The 15,803-nt window shown below is 51.9% G+C and overlaps 1 protein-coding gene across 1 annotated transcript; it reads left to right on the plus strand.

The window, feature by feature from the left end:
* The first annotated feature begins 5,107 nt into the window (after positions 1-5,107).
* Positions 5,108-15,486, plus strand: LOC131559096 (acetyl-coenzyme A synthetase 2-like, mitochondrial). Its single transcript, XM_058807341.1, is given in 14 exon segments — positions 5,108-5,420; positions 6,797-6,893; positions 8,033-8,232; positions 8,701-8,876; positions 9,490-9,642; positions 11,684-11,831; positions 12,143-12,280; positions 12,429-12,521; positions 12,918-13,048; positions 13,525-13,651; positions 14,318-14,445; positions 14,686-14,749; positions 15,097-15,221; positions 15,310-15,486. Coding segments are annotated over 14 exon segments (2,070 nt in total).
* Positions 15,487-15,803: the final 317 nt, after the last annotated feature.

The raw sequence follows: 15,803 nt of genomic DNA on the forward strand, positions 1-15,803 counted from the left end.
GGGCAACAGAGGTGGCAGAAGCCAGCCCCGACAGACATTGTGTCCTCTGGGGGCCATGTTCCCCCTTGGACTGCCAGGCATCCCTGGCCACCCCTGCCAGGGAGAGGGGCCCTGGTCTCTGTGTTTGGGGCTGCCTGGCAGGGGTGCCCACCGCCTGCTCCCCTTGAGCATACCCCTGCCCCTCGCTCCTCCACCCCACCAGGCCTTCCTCACCCCCCACCCCTTCCTTTTGGGGAACTGGGAAGTGTCACATCATCACTGCCACCAATGACACTAAGGCTCTGGTCCCTTCAGCCTCACACCTGGCTCTGGGGCTTTCTCCTTCTGCTGCAGCCCCAAACCCCATTGGCCTTCCTGAAGCAAGCCTATTCCCTGCTGCCACACCTCTCCTTGGTGCACAGCTCTGCCCAGTGCTGCCCAGGCCCTTCCTCTTGTGCCCTGTCCCACTGTGCCCCAGGCAGACACGTCACCTTCTGCTGGCCATCACCTCTGCCTGTGGCCCAGGCTGCAGCAGGACAAACCCATGGCAGAGCTTGCATGAAACGATCACCATCCATCTAGGGCGGTTTGCATCTTCCACCCGTCTCTCCCTGCCCAGCACTAAGGTCTGCAGGGAAGGGACTGCAGTTAAAGAGCAGTTATGGTTTGCCTCTCTTTGGCAGGGAGAGGCAGGTTTAGCCCACAGGCAGGACACCCTGGTCCCACCTGGCACCCTGAGCTGATCCCAGCCCATTTCACTGGGTCCTGCAGGGCTGGGTCTGACTCTGCACCAAACACCAAAACCCTACACCCCTGCAGAGGGGATGAATGGTGAATTTATTTATTGAATACATTATTCCAGGTGAGACAACAACATCCACCTAATGTATTTATTGAATTAAATTTGTCCAGTGCACCCTCTGAGTGTTAAAGGGAATGACAGCCATGCACATCCAGCCTGACACACCCTGTAACGTGTACATACATCCCACAGGAGCACATGCAGACCCACATAGCCAAACTCACTCCATGGTACCATCACCTTCCCATCCCAGTAAAGCACTATTCCCCCTCTGAAAGCCGTAGGACAGTGATTTCCAGGTGACCCTTTCTGTCCTGCTTTCAGCTGTGAGCACCCTTTCCCCAGAGCTACTGTTTCTCTTCCATCAGAGGTTAAGCCCAGGCATCCAACCTGTTTGTCTTTGTCCCCCGATCGTTTGACGTGTTAGATGATAGCCCATGGAGTGTAAATAATGTATATACAGTGAGAAAATAATTCAGTATTGAGGTGTTTGAGATATGGAGCTGTAACAACTTCTAGTCATCCAGCATCTGTGATTTATGTGCCATTTTCTGTAAAGATATGAAGAAGAATAAAACTAAACAGGAATACTGTGTATGAGTCCAGTCACCAATGTTCTAGAAGGGCGAGTTCAGCCAGAGCTCAGAGGGAGTTGGATGTCATGCTGTAGCCAGAGAGACATTAGAGATCCAAAGCAGCCCAGAGGTCTGCACTTTCCTCCCCACTGGGGCATGGAAGAGATGGGGTCTCTCTCTGCAGTGAAATACAAAACTGAAAGGGGTGTGCTTGTACTTGGAGCAGAAGTTACAGCATACAGCTGGTGAAAGAAAAGTCACTTCAGCATCTGGAGCAGCCCTGGTGCTTTGGGTCACCCCATATCACATGTGGCCTGGTGTTCAGAGAGTTGGACAGACCTCCAGGCAGGCTCAGCCTCTGCCAGGAGAGGCTGCATGGCCCTGCTGGCCTGAGGCCCTGGGGCAGCAGCCAGATACCACAAGTGCAGGGGAGCTGGTTGAGAGGCAAGAGCACCCAGGGGATTTCCAGCTAGGGTGAGCTCCAATTCGAGAGCAATGGGAGCCTGTTCTGGGTTACCAGGCACAGTGGGTTTAGTACCAAACACCAATGCATCCACTAGAATTATTTACTCATTTCCTGCTGTGAGATGGATTGGGAGCAGGGCAAAACAGGCTCAAAACTTTAAAGGGTATAAAGAAAACTTTATTACCAGAATCAAAAGAAAAATATAAAAAGAAAATGAGAATACTTCAGAACACTCCTCCTCTCCCAACATCCTCTTTTCTTTCCCACTGAAAATGTAAAGAGACGAAATTTGGGACTTTCAGTCAGTTTGTCACCTCTAAAACAGTCTTTCTTCAGTTCTCTTAGGGAGAGGAGTCTCTCTTGCCATGCAGACTTCTCCACAAGAAACAGTTCTCTCATGGTTTTTAATTTCCATAGATAGCAACCGCTTGGAAATTTGCAATCATGAAGTCCCTCCCATCTCTTGCAGCCTTCCCACAGGTGTGTTCATGGGCCATGTCAACTTATAGGGTATTATTTTAAGGATGAGCTGCTCTAGTATAAAAGCAAAAATTCTTTTCGTCCATCTCTGGGAATGGAGGTTTTCTTCTTTCTGCTCCTGGGCAAGGTTTCTCCTCTCTCTCATCTCTCTCTGTTCAAGCTTCTCATTGGATCGCAGCAGCTGCAACATCTGCTTATTTCAACACGGATGCTTCTCCTCATGGCTGTGGTTAGAATGCTACATTCCCCCCAATGCATTCCATGAATTACAGGAAAAAAACAAAGTCTGACATATCAAATATATCTTCACCATAGCCTTACAAAAGAATTTCAGCCCAAAACTAAGGCGTCTCCTCAATCCTCTCCCATCTAGAGTTTCAGTGACTCCTTCACTGACCTCAGTGTCCCATGTTGTTTTCTCTACGTGCCTTCACCTTTTCCTTTTACTGATTTGGGAGAGAACTGGAGTTTGTAGGTTCATCAGTTCTCATGCTTAATCAATTGAAACAGTTTTTCTAGAGCTCTGCAGTGCTGAAAGGTTGATCTCATCCAGGCCCTACATCAGAGAGATCGCTCACTGTGCCTCTCAATGCTGATTATGTGGTCTCTGCCGACGCTGTGCGAGCTGTGCTGGCCGCTGGCTCTACTCAGTGCTTTTCTTCACACGGAGCACCAAAACCAGGAAAAGCTGCTGCTGCCATTTTTGTCCTTCTGTCCACAGCATGGCTGGCTAAAAAAACAAAGTTCATTGCGAGCCATGCTGAGGAGCCACGGCCATGCTCTGCTGTCCTGGTCGTGCCGATTTTGGCCGCGCAGTCCCGGCCATGTGGCTGCTCCCGTTTCGGGCTGACAGTGGCCACTCCCTGGCTCTCCTGGCCTTGGGGCTGCACCCAGTGCCAACTGTGGGGTCACTCCCAGCGCTGGTCCTGGTCTCATGGTTGCACCCAGCCTTGGGACGGTCCCCAGCGGCACAGCCTGGCGAAGCCCCCGGCAAAAAAGGACCAACAGGCTCTGCCGGAAAGAGGCCCCAGCTGCCTCACTGGCACAGGGCCCGGCGGGCTTCCCGGGAAGGGGCCAGCGCCACAGCAGTGCCCGGCGCGGCCCAGCCTAGCCCAGCCAGGCAAGCGCTCAAATGGCGAAAGCCAAGAGAGCTTCGCGCGGCTCGGGTTTGCTCGTTTTTAAACTCGCTTTTCCGCAGAGGCGTGTGCAACTCTTCTTGAGTGGCTTATCCAGGTGTCAATCTTCACAACCAGCCAGCTGATTGGCTCTGCTGGCACCACAGGGACCCGCCTCTGCGGCCGCTGGGCTCCTCCCCAACGGAACTGGCCTGTGTTAGGGCAGGACCCAGGTAAGGCCCCGCCTACCCTGCTGAGAGAATCTGGGATTGCTCTGCTGCAAACACCTAGTGGCTTCCAGGGACAGGGAGAATGCTGAGGTGCGTAGGAAATAAGAGACTTGTGGAACAATGAGGCTGCTTGGCCTGACTTTGTGGAGAGGCTGTAGGCCCGAAGTCTGTGATTCCCCAGGGGACAGGGCCCTTGTAGGTCCCACCAAGCTTGGGGTGTCTTTGGTCTGGGATGAGTGCACCTGATGGGAAGTGGTGCCTGTCTCCCACACTGGTGTCCAAGCCTGTCCACCAGACATACCAGCTCCATAGATTGTGAGTGGTGTTGCACTTTGAAGAGCAAAGAGGAGATTTCCTAACCCTGTGATCTCTGCTGTTGATGTGCGTGGCTGAGAACAACCCTACTTGCAGGGAGAGCCTTTCTCTGCTCTTCTCTTGTGCCCCCTAGGAAGAGAAGGGAATTTGGTCAATGACATTAAGTAATCCTGCAAATTCTACCTTAAAAAACCTATCTATATAGGGCTTGAAGGAAAGGAAGGTAGGAAAAAAAAACCCTCTTTGGAGGCAGGGAGGCAGCTGAGGTCTGCTGTGGTGGGAGGTCAGCATGAGGAGATGGGCTGCAATGCTTCATGTCAAACCACCCCCAGCTGCTCCACCATGGCCTCATTGAATGCTCCCAGCCCAGCTGGTGGGTGGTACAGCCAGTCTGTAGTGGCTGGGAGGAGGCAGAGAGCCCAGCCCAACCTGCCAGAGGAACAGTTCTGACAGCCACCCAGCAAGGTGGGTGGGATGGGATGCAATATTCCTCTCCTGCAGCTGACAGCTAGGTGAGAAAAACCTTCCCTGGCCCACCACAGCCTAGTGCTGTGCCAGAAATGGGCATTAATTCTGGTCGTCACTCATGACTACCATGGGGGTGGCCCTAAGATTTACAGGGATCTGCCCCAAGGTGCCTTTGTGGCTAGCAGAGGATGGGGGGATGCAGAGGCAAGGGAGAGGATGGTGATGAATAGATGGAGGTGAGGGAGGCAAGTGAGGATGAAACAGATGGCTCTGGGGATGCAATGCAGCCCCAGGAGAGAAGGAGCAGGCTCTTGGAGTCTGGCCCAGGCACCTCGGCCCCTGAGGAGAGCCCAGGCACACGTTTAACCTGGCTCCTGTTCAAGAACTGCTGTCAGGAATCAGATTAGCATGAAGGTTACTTTCAGTCAAATATTTCTACAGTCTCCCCTCCCTTACAGTGATTGAATTTCTTTTTTCCCATAGTGCTGTGGAAGAGAGGAGGAGAGGAACAAGGCAGGGCAGAAGGGGTGCCCGGGCTCTCTGTGTGAGAGAGCTGCTTTGTGTCCAGTCAGGACCACCTTGCACAGAGGCCTGAGCCTTGCCTGGGCCAGGTGTGCCGAGCAGCTGTGAGGGCTGCAGGTATCCATCTCCTCAGTGAGAGGCAGATACCTGCAGTGATGGCCAGGCTGCTGGCCAGGACCTGCTGCTCCAAAGCTCTTTCTCAGGCTCCCAGATGCCCTTCTGGGCTGGTGGCTGCCAGACCCTGGAGCCGCGGGCCTCTCACTGCCTACATGCCTGAAGCTGTTGCCTTCCCCAGACCCAAGGACCACCAGGATTTGTACAAGCTGTCAGTGGAGCAGAGTGACATCTTCTGGGGAACACTAGGAAGGAGCCGGCTCACCTGGATCACCCCCTTCCACTCTGTCCAGGACTGTGACTTGTGCCAGGGCAGAGTATCCTGGTTCCTGGGGGGGCAGCTGAATGTGTCAGGTAAGGAAGGAGATGGACAAGGGATCATACCAAGTGCTTGCAGGTGCTTCCATGTGTGTGACTTCAGCCCTGGGAATGTATCAGCAGAGCACAGAGTTAAAGGTCTGGAGAGAGGGGGATCCCCAAAAGCTCCAGTTGTCCTGCAGTGGCTGTAGTGTAAGTGTGGCTAACCCTAAGGAAGCAGCTGGGTTTCACTGGAGAGGTCACAGCTGGACTGGAGTGTGCTGGGAGCTGGGTTGCTCTCCCTCGGCCCCTGTAGATCCCACTGCAGTGCAGTAGCTCTGTCCTGCAGGACCATAGGCACTAAGCCTGAAACCCTGTGCATTCAGCAGGCAGGGTTGCTCTAAGTCATTCCTGCTCAGAAGAGGCAAGATGTATCTGTGGAAGGCAAAATACAGGAGAAATGAGCCATACTGTCACCACTGTAGTGGGAGCCTCTTCTGTGCACTGGGGCTATTGGCTTAGGGTGTCTGTCAGAATAAGACACAGAGTGGTGACACTGTGTCCTGCTCACAGTGCTGTTGGTCCCTGTGTTCAAAATATAAGACAGACCTCTGAGAAAATCAGATCTTATGTAATCTATTTGGGAACAAGAGCAGCAGTTATTTGCCTTTGGGATTTGACATCTTACTTTTTCTCCTTTTATATGCATTTCTTTCTCTCCCGGAAAACTACAAATGGTCAGGAGAAAAAAGTTGGTATGCAAACTGGGGCTGCTGCATCATCCCATGACTTTAGCAGGTTTAAGGAAAACAGAGAGTGGAACAAGGCTTCTGAGGAAACTGCAGCTGCCAGCAATGTGGGAAACTACATGGAAGATCTGCAGCCAAAGCCTCAGCTTACAATGTCCCTGGAAAGCCAGGAGCTGTGCACTCCGTATTTACCCTGGCTCTTTTCCATCTTGGATGAATGCACTCTGCAGCCTTCCAGTGCAGAGCTTCCCTTTGTCCTACATTTGTTATTTAGGAGCACCACCACTAAAAACTGCCCTGGTTCACCCCAGAGGCAGCTGCAAGGCAGTGCTGGATGGAGTGGCAGCTTAGTTAATGTTTGTCAGCACTCTGAGGGCACTGGGATGTGACCCCCCAAAGGGACTTCTTCAGGTGTTTTCTGCTCTGGACTGCATGAGGTCACAGGTAAGGAGGAAGCTGACAGTGGGGATTGGCAGGTATTGGACTGGTGAGGAACATAACAGGCTTGGGATGGTGCTTGTTATCTCCTGGCTGCTATCCACAAAGGTTGCCCAAGGCTAATGCTGAGAAGACTCACACACAGCCCTGACTTTGACCTGAAAATGGGACAGGCAGTGCTGGCTTTATGAGAGGTAAGAGGCACTGAGTGTTGCTCTGTCAATTATACTGGTTTTTCCTTTCCAGTGAATTGTCTGGACCGTCACGTCCATGTAGCCCCAGACAAAGTGGCTTTAATCTGGGAGAAGGATGAACCTGGAGAGGAGGTACGGGTGACATACAGGTCAGTAATCACCTCTCAACATATCAGAGGCATGTGGTAGCATGCATGAACACTGCACAGGGCTGATCTGCTGATGTCTGTCATGTGAGGGAATGCAGTGTCCCTTCACACAGATTCAGAGTATGGCAGCTGTTGGCTTGCTTTTGCTGGTCTGAAACTTCAGGCCTGATGAAATCTCCTGGGCCCTGAGGAGTCCCTGCCCAGCTGGGGAGGCAGATATAAGCCCCTTGGGGCAGCCCTGCAATGCTTGTAGGTAAGACACACAGGAAAGTCACATGTGTGCCTTCTCACGGAGGTTCCTGTTATCTAAACTTCTGGGTCAGTGGTCTGCAAGGAAGGCAAATTCACAGCTGCAAGAGCATTGAGAAATCCCACATTCATCCTCATGTCAGCAGTGCTGCTGCATTTGGCTCTCTGGGGTGGCTGCCTGTCCGGCCCTGCTAGGTTGGTCTGGGGCCTCCCACCTTCCAGCTTAAATTGCCTGCTCTCTGAGTCACTGCCACAGAATTCACTTAAATCCCTCTGCACACCAAACAAGTTCCTCTGTCTTCTCTGACTTCAGGCCTCACACGACAAATATGGCCAGTGACTCCTGCCAATCCCTATGCATGGAGAGCCCTTCCATAAAATAACTCACTGACAGCCAAGCTGTGGTTTCTGGGAGTGATGCTTCTTGAGAGAGGCATCTTTCTGCTCACTGCTTTCCTACAGCTGCTGTTCTTGCTTGACCTCAGCTTTAGTTAAGCATGGGACCCTGTTTTGGGGGAAGATATCTAACTTCTCACATGTAACCTCCAGATGTGCAGGGTAGTGTCACACTGGTTGTGCAGGTTGGTAAGAAATGTGGAGGCTGTCATTGAGAAAGTCAGCTGAGGTGTTGTGGGTTTGCTGAGCCAGACAAATTGCCAGTGGCTGTTGTTGTACAGAAATCATTCTAATTTATGTCTTTTCCATAAATAGCAGTCTATGTTAGACACTCTCTTCTTTCCTTCCCACTGATTTTTACAGCTCTCCCATGGTCTTCCAGAGTGAGGAGGGTTAGGGTATGTAGGGACATAAGCTGTGTCCTTGTGACTCTTTATGCATGCAGGTAGGATCTGCAGGAAAGCCTCTAACAGTGCCATTGCTTCTTTGGGCAGGGAGCTGCTGGAGCTGACGTGCCGCCTGGGAAATACCCTGAAACGGCAAGGGGTGAAGCAGGGTGACAGGGTGACAATCTACATGCCCCCGTGCCCACTGGCAGTGGCCAGCATGCTGGCTTGTGCCCGCATCGGGGCCGTGCACGCTGTGGTGTTTGCTGGCTTCAGTGCAGAGTCTCTGGCTGACAGGATCAGGGATGGTAAGAGGCAATGGGTAACAGTGACATGTTTCCCGTGGGGGACAGTGCTGAGCTTGTTGGTTCAGCTGCTCAGGGGGCTCAGGGTTGTGGGGATGGCAAAGGTTTTCTGAGTGAGACTCCCTGGGCTCTCTGAGAGTGTCCTGACATAATGTATAGTCAAGGAGCAGGTACTAGCAGCCCAATAAATGGCATGAGCTCACTAAATACATTCCAGCCCATGGGGTGAACAGGTTTTCTCTTTCATGCATGGGACTCAAGGACTGGGATACAATGTCTCCTGTAAGGAGATGCAACACAGGCAGAAATGAATGGAAAACCAAGATGCAAAGCTGCTGTATTTGTTAAGTGAAGACATGAGTACTAAGGCTGGGATACAGAGAGAGAGGTGAAAGGTCATGGCAGAGCCAAACTGCTCTGTGACTGGTGAGAGGGGCAGGGTTGCTTATGTGGCTCTTCTGTCTTCTGCAGCCCAGTCAGAGACAGTGATTACAGTGAACCAGGGGCTAAGAGGTGGCAAGATTATTGAACTGAAGAAGACAGTGGACCAGGCTGTGAAGCAGTGCACTGGAGTGAAACGGGTTCTGGTTTCCATGAGGACCACCAGCAAGGTTCCCATGACAGCTCTAGATGTGCCCCTGGAGGAGGTGAGAGGCTGCCCAGCCATTCTGCCACTTCTCCTGGGCAAAGTGCTTGCTCTGCGTGCAGGGACACTGGGTGGAGAGGATCTCACCTGGCCATGGCAGTTTTGCTGGCATTAACAGAATTTGGGGACATTGTCCCATAGCAGCAGTGGCAGTCAGAGCTGCACACAAGTTCAGGACAGTCCCAGTAAGCATTAGAATGGCCACTGGTGTGTCTTCCCACACTACCAGCCCTGTATGCCAGGGGCAGGCAGTGCAAGCCAGAGCACATAGGAGGGTGGACAGGGGCCTAGAAACACATGAGACATGGGCTGCTACTTTGTGAATCCAGCTTTGGACTGCTACTACACTGTCACACAGGGGTCTGCTGGCTGACCTGGCATGTGCCAATTATCCATAGCACACAGGGTGGCTAGGCTGCCAGCACGGAGCACAACTTCTGAACAGGTGAGCCCCTGCCATCCATTTCTTCTGAAAGATGTTTGTAGGGAGCAGGGTGCTCTCTACAAGCGCTCAGAGGGGAGGGAGACTTGGGAGAAAGGTGCACAAGCAGGTGTGGGGATGACACAAGGGAGGCTGTGAGACCCTGAAAGAACTGCTGTGCTCTTTCCTGCAGGAGATGATGAAGGAGGATGCATACTGTGAGCCTGCTGTCATGGACAGCGAAGACATGTTGTTTCTTCTCTACACATCAGGCAGCACTGGCAAACCCAAGGGCTTGGTTCATTCCCAGGCTGGTTACTTGCTGTTTGCTGCTCTCACACACAAGGTAATGGATCCCAGCCACAAAGTGCTCATAAGCCAGCAGTTCATAGGTAGTGCAGGGAAGACACATGCTCCTTGTTGCTCATTACAAGCTTTATCCAGTGCAAAGCCTCTGGGAAGCCTTCCAAGCCCCAGCAGACCACATCTGGCTATAGGTAGTGCTCCATAGCAGGGTCTCCCAAATAAATACTGAGCTCTGAGCTACCTTCTTGGCTTTCTTCTTTCATTGTCCTACACTAAACAGAGCTATTGGACAGGATACTCAGCCTTGCAAGAATGATTTTATATTACTGAGTTAGGAGGAAAAAGCTAATTGGTTCCTAGAAACTGTGGCTTTTCCTAAGTGTAACCACCCCAGCTCAGGTGGGAGAGCAAAGGCAGTGCTTCTGGGAGGAGCACATGTGCAATACCTGTAAAAGCTGGTGAGTGCCCTCATGACAAAGGGTCTGTATCTGAAGAGTGTGGATCATCTTCGGGAAGAGGAAAACCTTTAACCACAACAAATGCCCAAAACAAACTTAGAACTGGATAAAAGGGCACTGAGCCCAGCACAGAGATGCCTTTGGCTGTAGGAATGGTTGGAAGGAGCATTCCTGTGACATAATATGAGGTTCCATGTAAGAGGGAGCTCTTACCTGAACAGCCCCTTAGCTTTGGATCTGGCTCTTCCTGAGTGTGACTGCAGTTCCAGTAGTGCCTCAGAGCACACACCCTGGGACAAAGCAAGCTCAGGACTGGCTGTTCTTCTCTGTTAGCCTTGAGTGCTGAAGGCCATACCTCCTGGCGGTGTGCAGAGGCGTGGGAGCCCTTGGCTTTCCTGTGAACTAAGCTGTGCCCAGTGTGATGGGTGACCCTCTCAAGACCCTCAGAGGTTTGCAGGAGCTAGGGTTGTCATTCCAGAATGGCAGCGCAGCGTGTGGCCATGTTAGCTCCCAGGAGCACTGAAAACCTGGACACAGGGCTGGCACACTCAGATCCCTCAGCTGGATGGGGCAGACTGATGCTACCATAACTCACTGCTCCACTAAAAAGAGACAGAAGAACTAAGAGAAGCTTCCATCATGGCACTTCTGACCACTTGAAGCCCCAGAGTCCCCAGATGAAAGTCAGCAGGGAGCTGCAGGAAGAAAAGAGTGGGGTCTGAAACCACAGAAATCAGAGGAGACAGCAAGGAGTGATAGGCTAGTGGGAGAGTAGCCCCTAGGAAGCTTTCCAGGCACTGAGTAAATGAAGAGTGCTTTAAGAAGCTGGTTGTGTTGCTGCCAATGTGACAGCACTCAGCTCTGCCCTGCACAGCGTAGTCATCATTCCTTCATGTTCCAGCCTTGCAGCCAGGGGTCTCTTGAGGAATAAATGGGGCAGTGGGAAGAAGAGCTTGTTTTGCTTTCTGCCTTCAGGCACAGCCCTGCACTCACCCAGCTGAGATGGAGAGATTCCAGCTCTTGTGGGCAGCTGGGGTTGCTCTGGGCCAAGGCATCACATGGTCCCTCTGCTTGCTGCCTCACTGCTCCTGTGCTGGGCTCCTTGCTGAGCTCAGGGGGTTTGGAGTGTTTACTGTCCATCTGGAGTCCAGCAGCGCCTACAGGAGGCTCATGGAGTCCTCTACCACTTTGCCCTTGCCTACGACTCCTCTCCTTCCACATGGTCACATAAGTACAGATGCATTTTTCTTACCCAGAAGGTTCTGGGTATTACAGGATACTTGGATCAGCCTTGTCTAGATACCAGCAAAAGGAAAGAAAAGCTGTATCTCTTACCATTGGAAAAGAGAAAATTTGTATGTGGGGTTTTTTAAGTGTCTGCCTCCTGCATCTTCACAGTTTTGGTTTTTATTTAACTTCAATTTTGTTTACCTAATTTTATTTTTTCTGACCTTTTTTTTTAAAGAAACTCTTTGCAGGAAGAAGGTGTCCCTGCAGGGGTGGTAGGAAGACAGAAGAACACAGTAATTTTAGGGCTGACAGAGAGTACACTGCTCCCTGTTGTGCCCCCTGCAGGAATGCAGGCCCAGGTGAAACCCTCACTGCCTCTCTTTTCTTGCTCAGTACGTGTTTGACTACCAGGACAGGGACATCTTTGGCTGTGTGGCAGACATTGGCTGGATCACGGGACACACCTACGTGGTCTACGGCCCCCTCTGCAATGGTGGTACCACTGTCCTTTTTGAGAGCACTCCTGTCTACCCTAACCCTGGTGAGTGAGGTGACTCAGGGGAGCTGCAAGGGGAAGTCGTTTCCTCTGCTTAGGAAGCCACTGCTGCTTCTCCAAGGATGGAACTGTTAATCCCTCTCCTTCCCTGCAGAAGGAACGGTAGCAGAGCTAGGTGATGTGAAGAAAAAGGGGCTGCTGCTCCTGAACTGCTTCCATCCTTCCCACCATACAATTAACTTGGCTGGGGGTCCTGGTGCTGCTGGAGAGCCTTTGCTCTCACCTCTTCTTTCTCTACCTTGGTGTTGGGCTGGGAGGACCTGTGTGGATGCTTAGTGGCCCTGTTTCCATTCCAGGCCGCTACTGGGAAACAGTGGAGAGGTTAAGAATTAACCAGTTCTATGGGGCACCCACAGCCATCCGCCTGCTCCTGAGGTACGGCAATGAATGGGTGAAGAAGTACGACCGCTCTTCTCTCAGAATGCTTGGCTCAGGTAAGTGCAGCAAAGTGGGCTGGGGCAGCAAATCCCTGGACATCACATTGTGCCTCCTCACACAAATGCCAAGAGTAGCAGCACATGAGACCCCAGAGTCAGGAGACTGCACTATTTCTGCTCTGCCCCATTGTTTTTCCCCTTGCAGTGGGGGAACCCATCAACAAGGAGGCGTGGGAATGGTACTTCCGTGTGGTTGGCGAGACACGATGCCCAGTAGTTGACACTTGGTGGCAAACTGGTGAGATGCATTGATTCCTTGTTCCAGCTTCTGCTCTCCCAGGCTTTGGGAGTGACCTGCTGCTTTTCTGGCCAAGTGATCGTGGTTGTTGCTGACAGTCTTGTATGAGCAAGGCTGTAAGGGCCCTTGAGCACCCAAACATACAAGAGAAAAATGGCCTTTAAAGCTAACCTAGATAAACATGGGGATTTGAGGGTACATCTCAACAGATCCCTGCTGAACTAAATGAGCATAATCATGCTTCTGCAAAGTTCCTTCCCCAGCTCTCTGGCAAAGCCAGCCCCAGCCTGTGCAGTATGTAGTAAGTGACAGGACAAATGCTGTTGGCCAAGCAGTGCTACTTGGCATTCATCTTATCCCTGACTTTGATGAGCCTTACAGTTTCTTTTCTTTCAGAAACAGGAGGCATCTGTATCTCACCCCGTCCTTCTAATCCTGGAGCTGAAATCCTTCCAGGAATGGCTATGAGACCCTTTTTTGGGATCAGCCCTTCCCTCTTGGATGACAAGATATGTTTATAACCTGCAGTCCAGCTGCTGGCTCAGCCCCCTTTCCCCCAGGTGCTTGCTGTGCGTACTTGCCAATGGGAGTGGAAATCTGTAAGCATCTCTTTCCTGCTCATCTCTGCTAGACAGCAACCATCCTTACTGGAAAGGGACAAACAGGGAAGCTGTTCTTCCAGCTAGTGCAGAAGTTGAGTTGTTGTCCAGCTTGCACTGTCCTGACCAGAGAGGCTGTGTTTGGGGTCCCTGGCACTACTTTCCAGGAAGGATAGGGCTGGGCAGGGACAGCCAGTCTCCCTGGAGAGGCCTTGCATCCCACCATGGGAGGCATTTTGTTGCAGGCATATGCTGGGAGAGACTAAGCCTGTCCTGTTGAAGTGAGGCACACAGGACCCTCCTCACTGCCCTCCCTGATTTCCATCACAGCATTGTTAAACAGGCAGTACCTAAACATCCCAAGTATCTTCAGCCATGGTTACTAAAAGGTAATTATTTCACAGGGAAATGTCCTTCTGGAAAATGATGTCTCAGGAGCTCTTTGCATCTCACAAGCCTGGCCTGGTATGGCACGAACCATTTACAATGACCACAAGAGATTTCTGAAAACTTACCTGACTTCTTATCCAGGTAAGGAAAACATGTAGCAAGATACTTGCATACGTTTGGTTGGGTATGGTTGGGTCCACTTGCTGGCTTTCTGTATGGGGCAGGATTCAGGAGAGCTGGTATTGCTCCTTTGTTCTTCCAGAGACCCTCCACAGTCCTGGGGCCTTTCATCTCCCTAGGTCTGATATCACAGCACTGCCCCTCACCAACCTTCCCAATTGGATCACACACTGTTTTAAGGCAGTGGATTTGTCCTTCTGCCTCCAGTCCCCTTGAACACAGACCCCTTGCTGCATCTCTTGCAAACCCTGTCAGTCTCTGTGACTCACCCAGAGCACTGAGCAAGCCCAAAAGTGTGTTTCTGGCTTGATGTAATGCGAAGAGAATCAGCAAGACCACAGGCACCTGCACTGGAGCAAAGTGCCCCAGCACACGGTGATGAGACAGGCACAGCATTAGCCAGTACACTGCAGAATGAGGGCAGGAGCCTGATGATAGAGCAGGACCAACACAGGCAGAAGACTAAGGAAGGTGGGCACATTTACCCTGAGCAGCTGAGGAAGAAGCAGAGTACATGGGCCCTGAAGCCAACAGAGAGGAGGAAGGGAAATACAGCTGAGTATAGCTGCTGAGCAGCTCACATGCTCCTTCCAACGAGTGACTATGGCATGGTTCTGGCTACTGCAGGATTTTTCTTCACTGGGGATGGTGTGTATCGTACCAGTGAGGGCTACTACCAGCTAACAGGACGGCTGGATGACATCATTAGCATCAGTGGACACCGGCTGGGCACTGCAGAGGTGGAGAATGTTGTGGTAAGAGATGTGGGTGGGACGTAAAGCCATCCAAACTAAAGCAGTCGGGGACAGGAGGAAAAGATCAGTGCTTGCAGACCTACTGAGGCAGGAAGGAAAAAGGGTAGAGGCCGTCTGAGGTCCTTCCTTATTCCCCTACATTATTGTGGGCTGCAGCAGCCAAGTCAGGTCAGGACAGCTCCAGGAGGCAGCCAGCCTGCCAAAAGCACTGAGTCAAAGCCCTGCCCTGTTCTCTTCCAGAATCACCATGTGGCAGTGGCAGAGTCTGCTGTCATTGGCTATCCACATGAGATCAAGGGAGAAGGTAAGATGCTTTATTTCCTGCCCCAAAACATCTCCTGGGGCTATGGCACTGCAGTGGGAAGTGGGATCGGTAGCAGTGCTGTGTCCACACCATACAGCATGTTAGTGGGGATCTCAGCACATCCATCACAACCTGCACCTGCTCACCAACCAGCTAGGCTTGGCCTCAGGTGGCAGCAGCATACGGTGGCAGCAGCAGTGCTTCTGTGTGGCCAAAAGCACGTGGTTTTGGCTACAGAGCGTCCCCTGAGGCTACCAGCAGAGAGGGGCTCTCCTGGCACTAGGTCCAGGCAGGTCTCAGGGGCATGGTATGCACCATGCTCAGTGACCTGGTGGTCCTCCTGCCAGGAGCCTATGTGTTTGTTGTGCTGAAGGAGAAGGCCGGTGACTACACACAGGAGAATCTTGCTGCTGAGCTGCAGGAGCTCATCTCAAAGAAGATTGCTAAGTATGCAGTTCCAGATTATGTTCAGGTAACACAAGCAAACTGGTCTAACACCCACACTGGCAGATTCGCTGAACCCTTTCTCTCTGCCTTGACTCTGCTCCTCCCCGTCACAGGTCACACACCGGCTGCCCAAGACACGCTCAGGGAAGATTATGCGTCGGGTGCTACAGAAAATTGTGGAGGACAAGGCCAGTGAGCTTGGGGACCTAACCACCCTGGATGACCATGAGGCTGTGCAGCAGATCATAGAGGGACACAAGCACCTTGTGGAACAGCAGAAGGGCCACTAGCTTGGCTCTGCCAGCAGCCACCTCCTCCTCCTTCACTGCAAAACCAGGGAAACATCCAGAAAAGCCACTAAGCAAGTGGTGGCCAGTAAGTTCTCAGATCACACCTGCATTCCAGTCTTGAAGTGACCTCTCCACAACACAAGAGACCCTCAAAACCTGTCTCTATACACCCATGTAGACAGAGGAGAGAACATGCCTCATCATAGGCAAAGAGTAAGGGGAGATAAGCTGTTTCATTCCATGAAAGCAGAAGGCAGAAAGCCCTCCTTGAGGTTCCTTGTGCCTTGCAGTAGCTGCAGAGGTAGCAGCATGCAGGA

Source organism: Ammospiza caudacuta, chromosome 6 (genome assembly GCF_027887145.1).
Source record: "Ammospiza caudacuta isolate bAmmCau1 chromosome 6, bAmmCau1.pri, whole genome shotgun sequence".
In the NCBI taxonomy this organism is placed as follows: Eukaryota; Metazoa; Chordata; class Aves; order Passeriformes; family Passerellidae; genus Ammospiza; species Ammospiza caudacuta.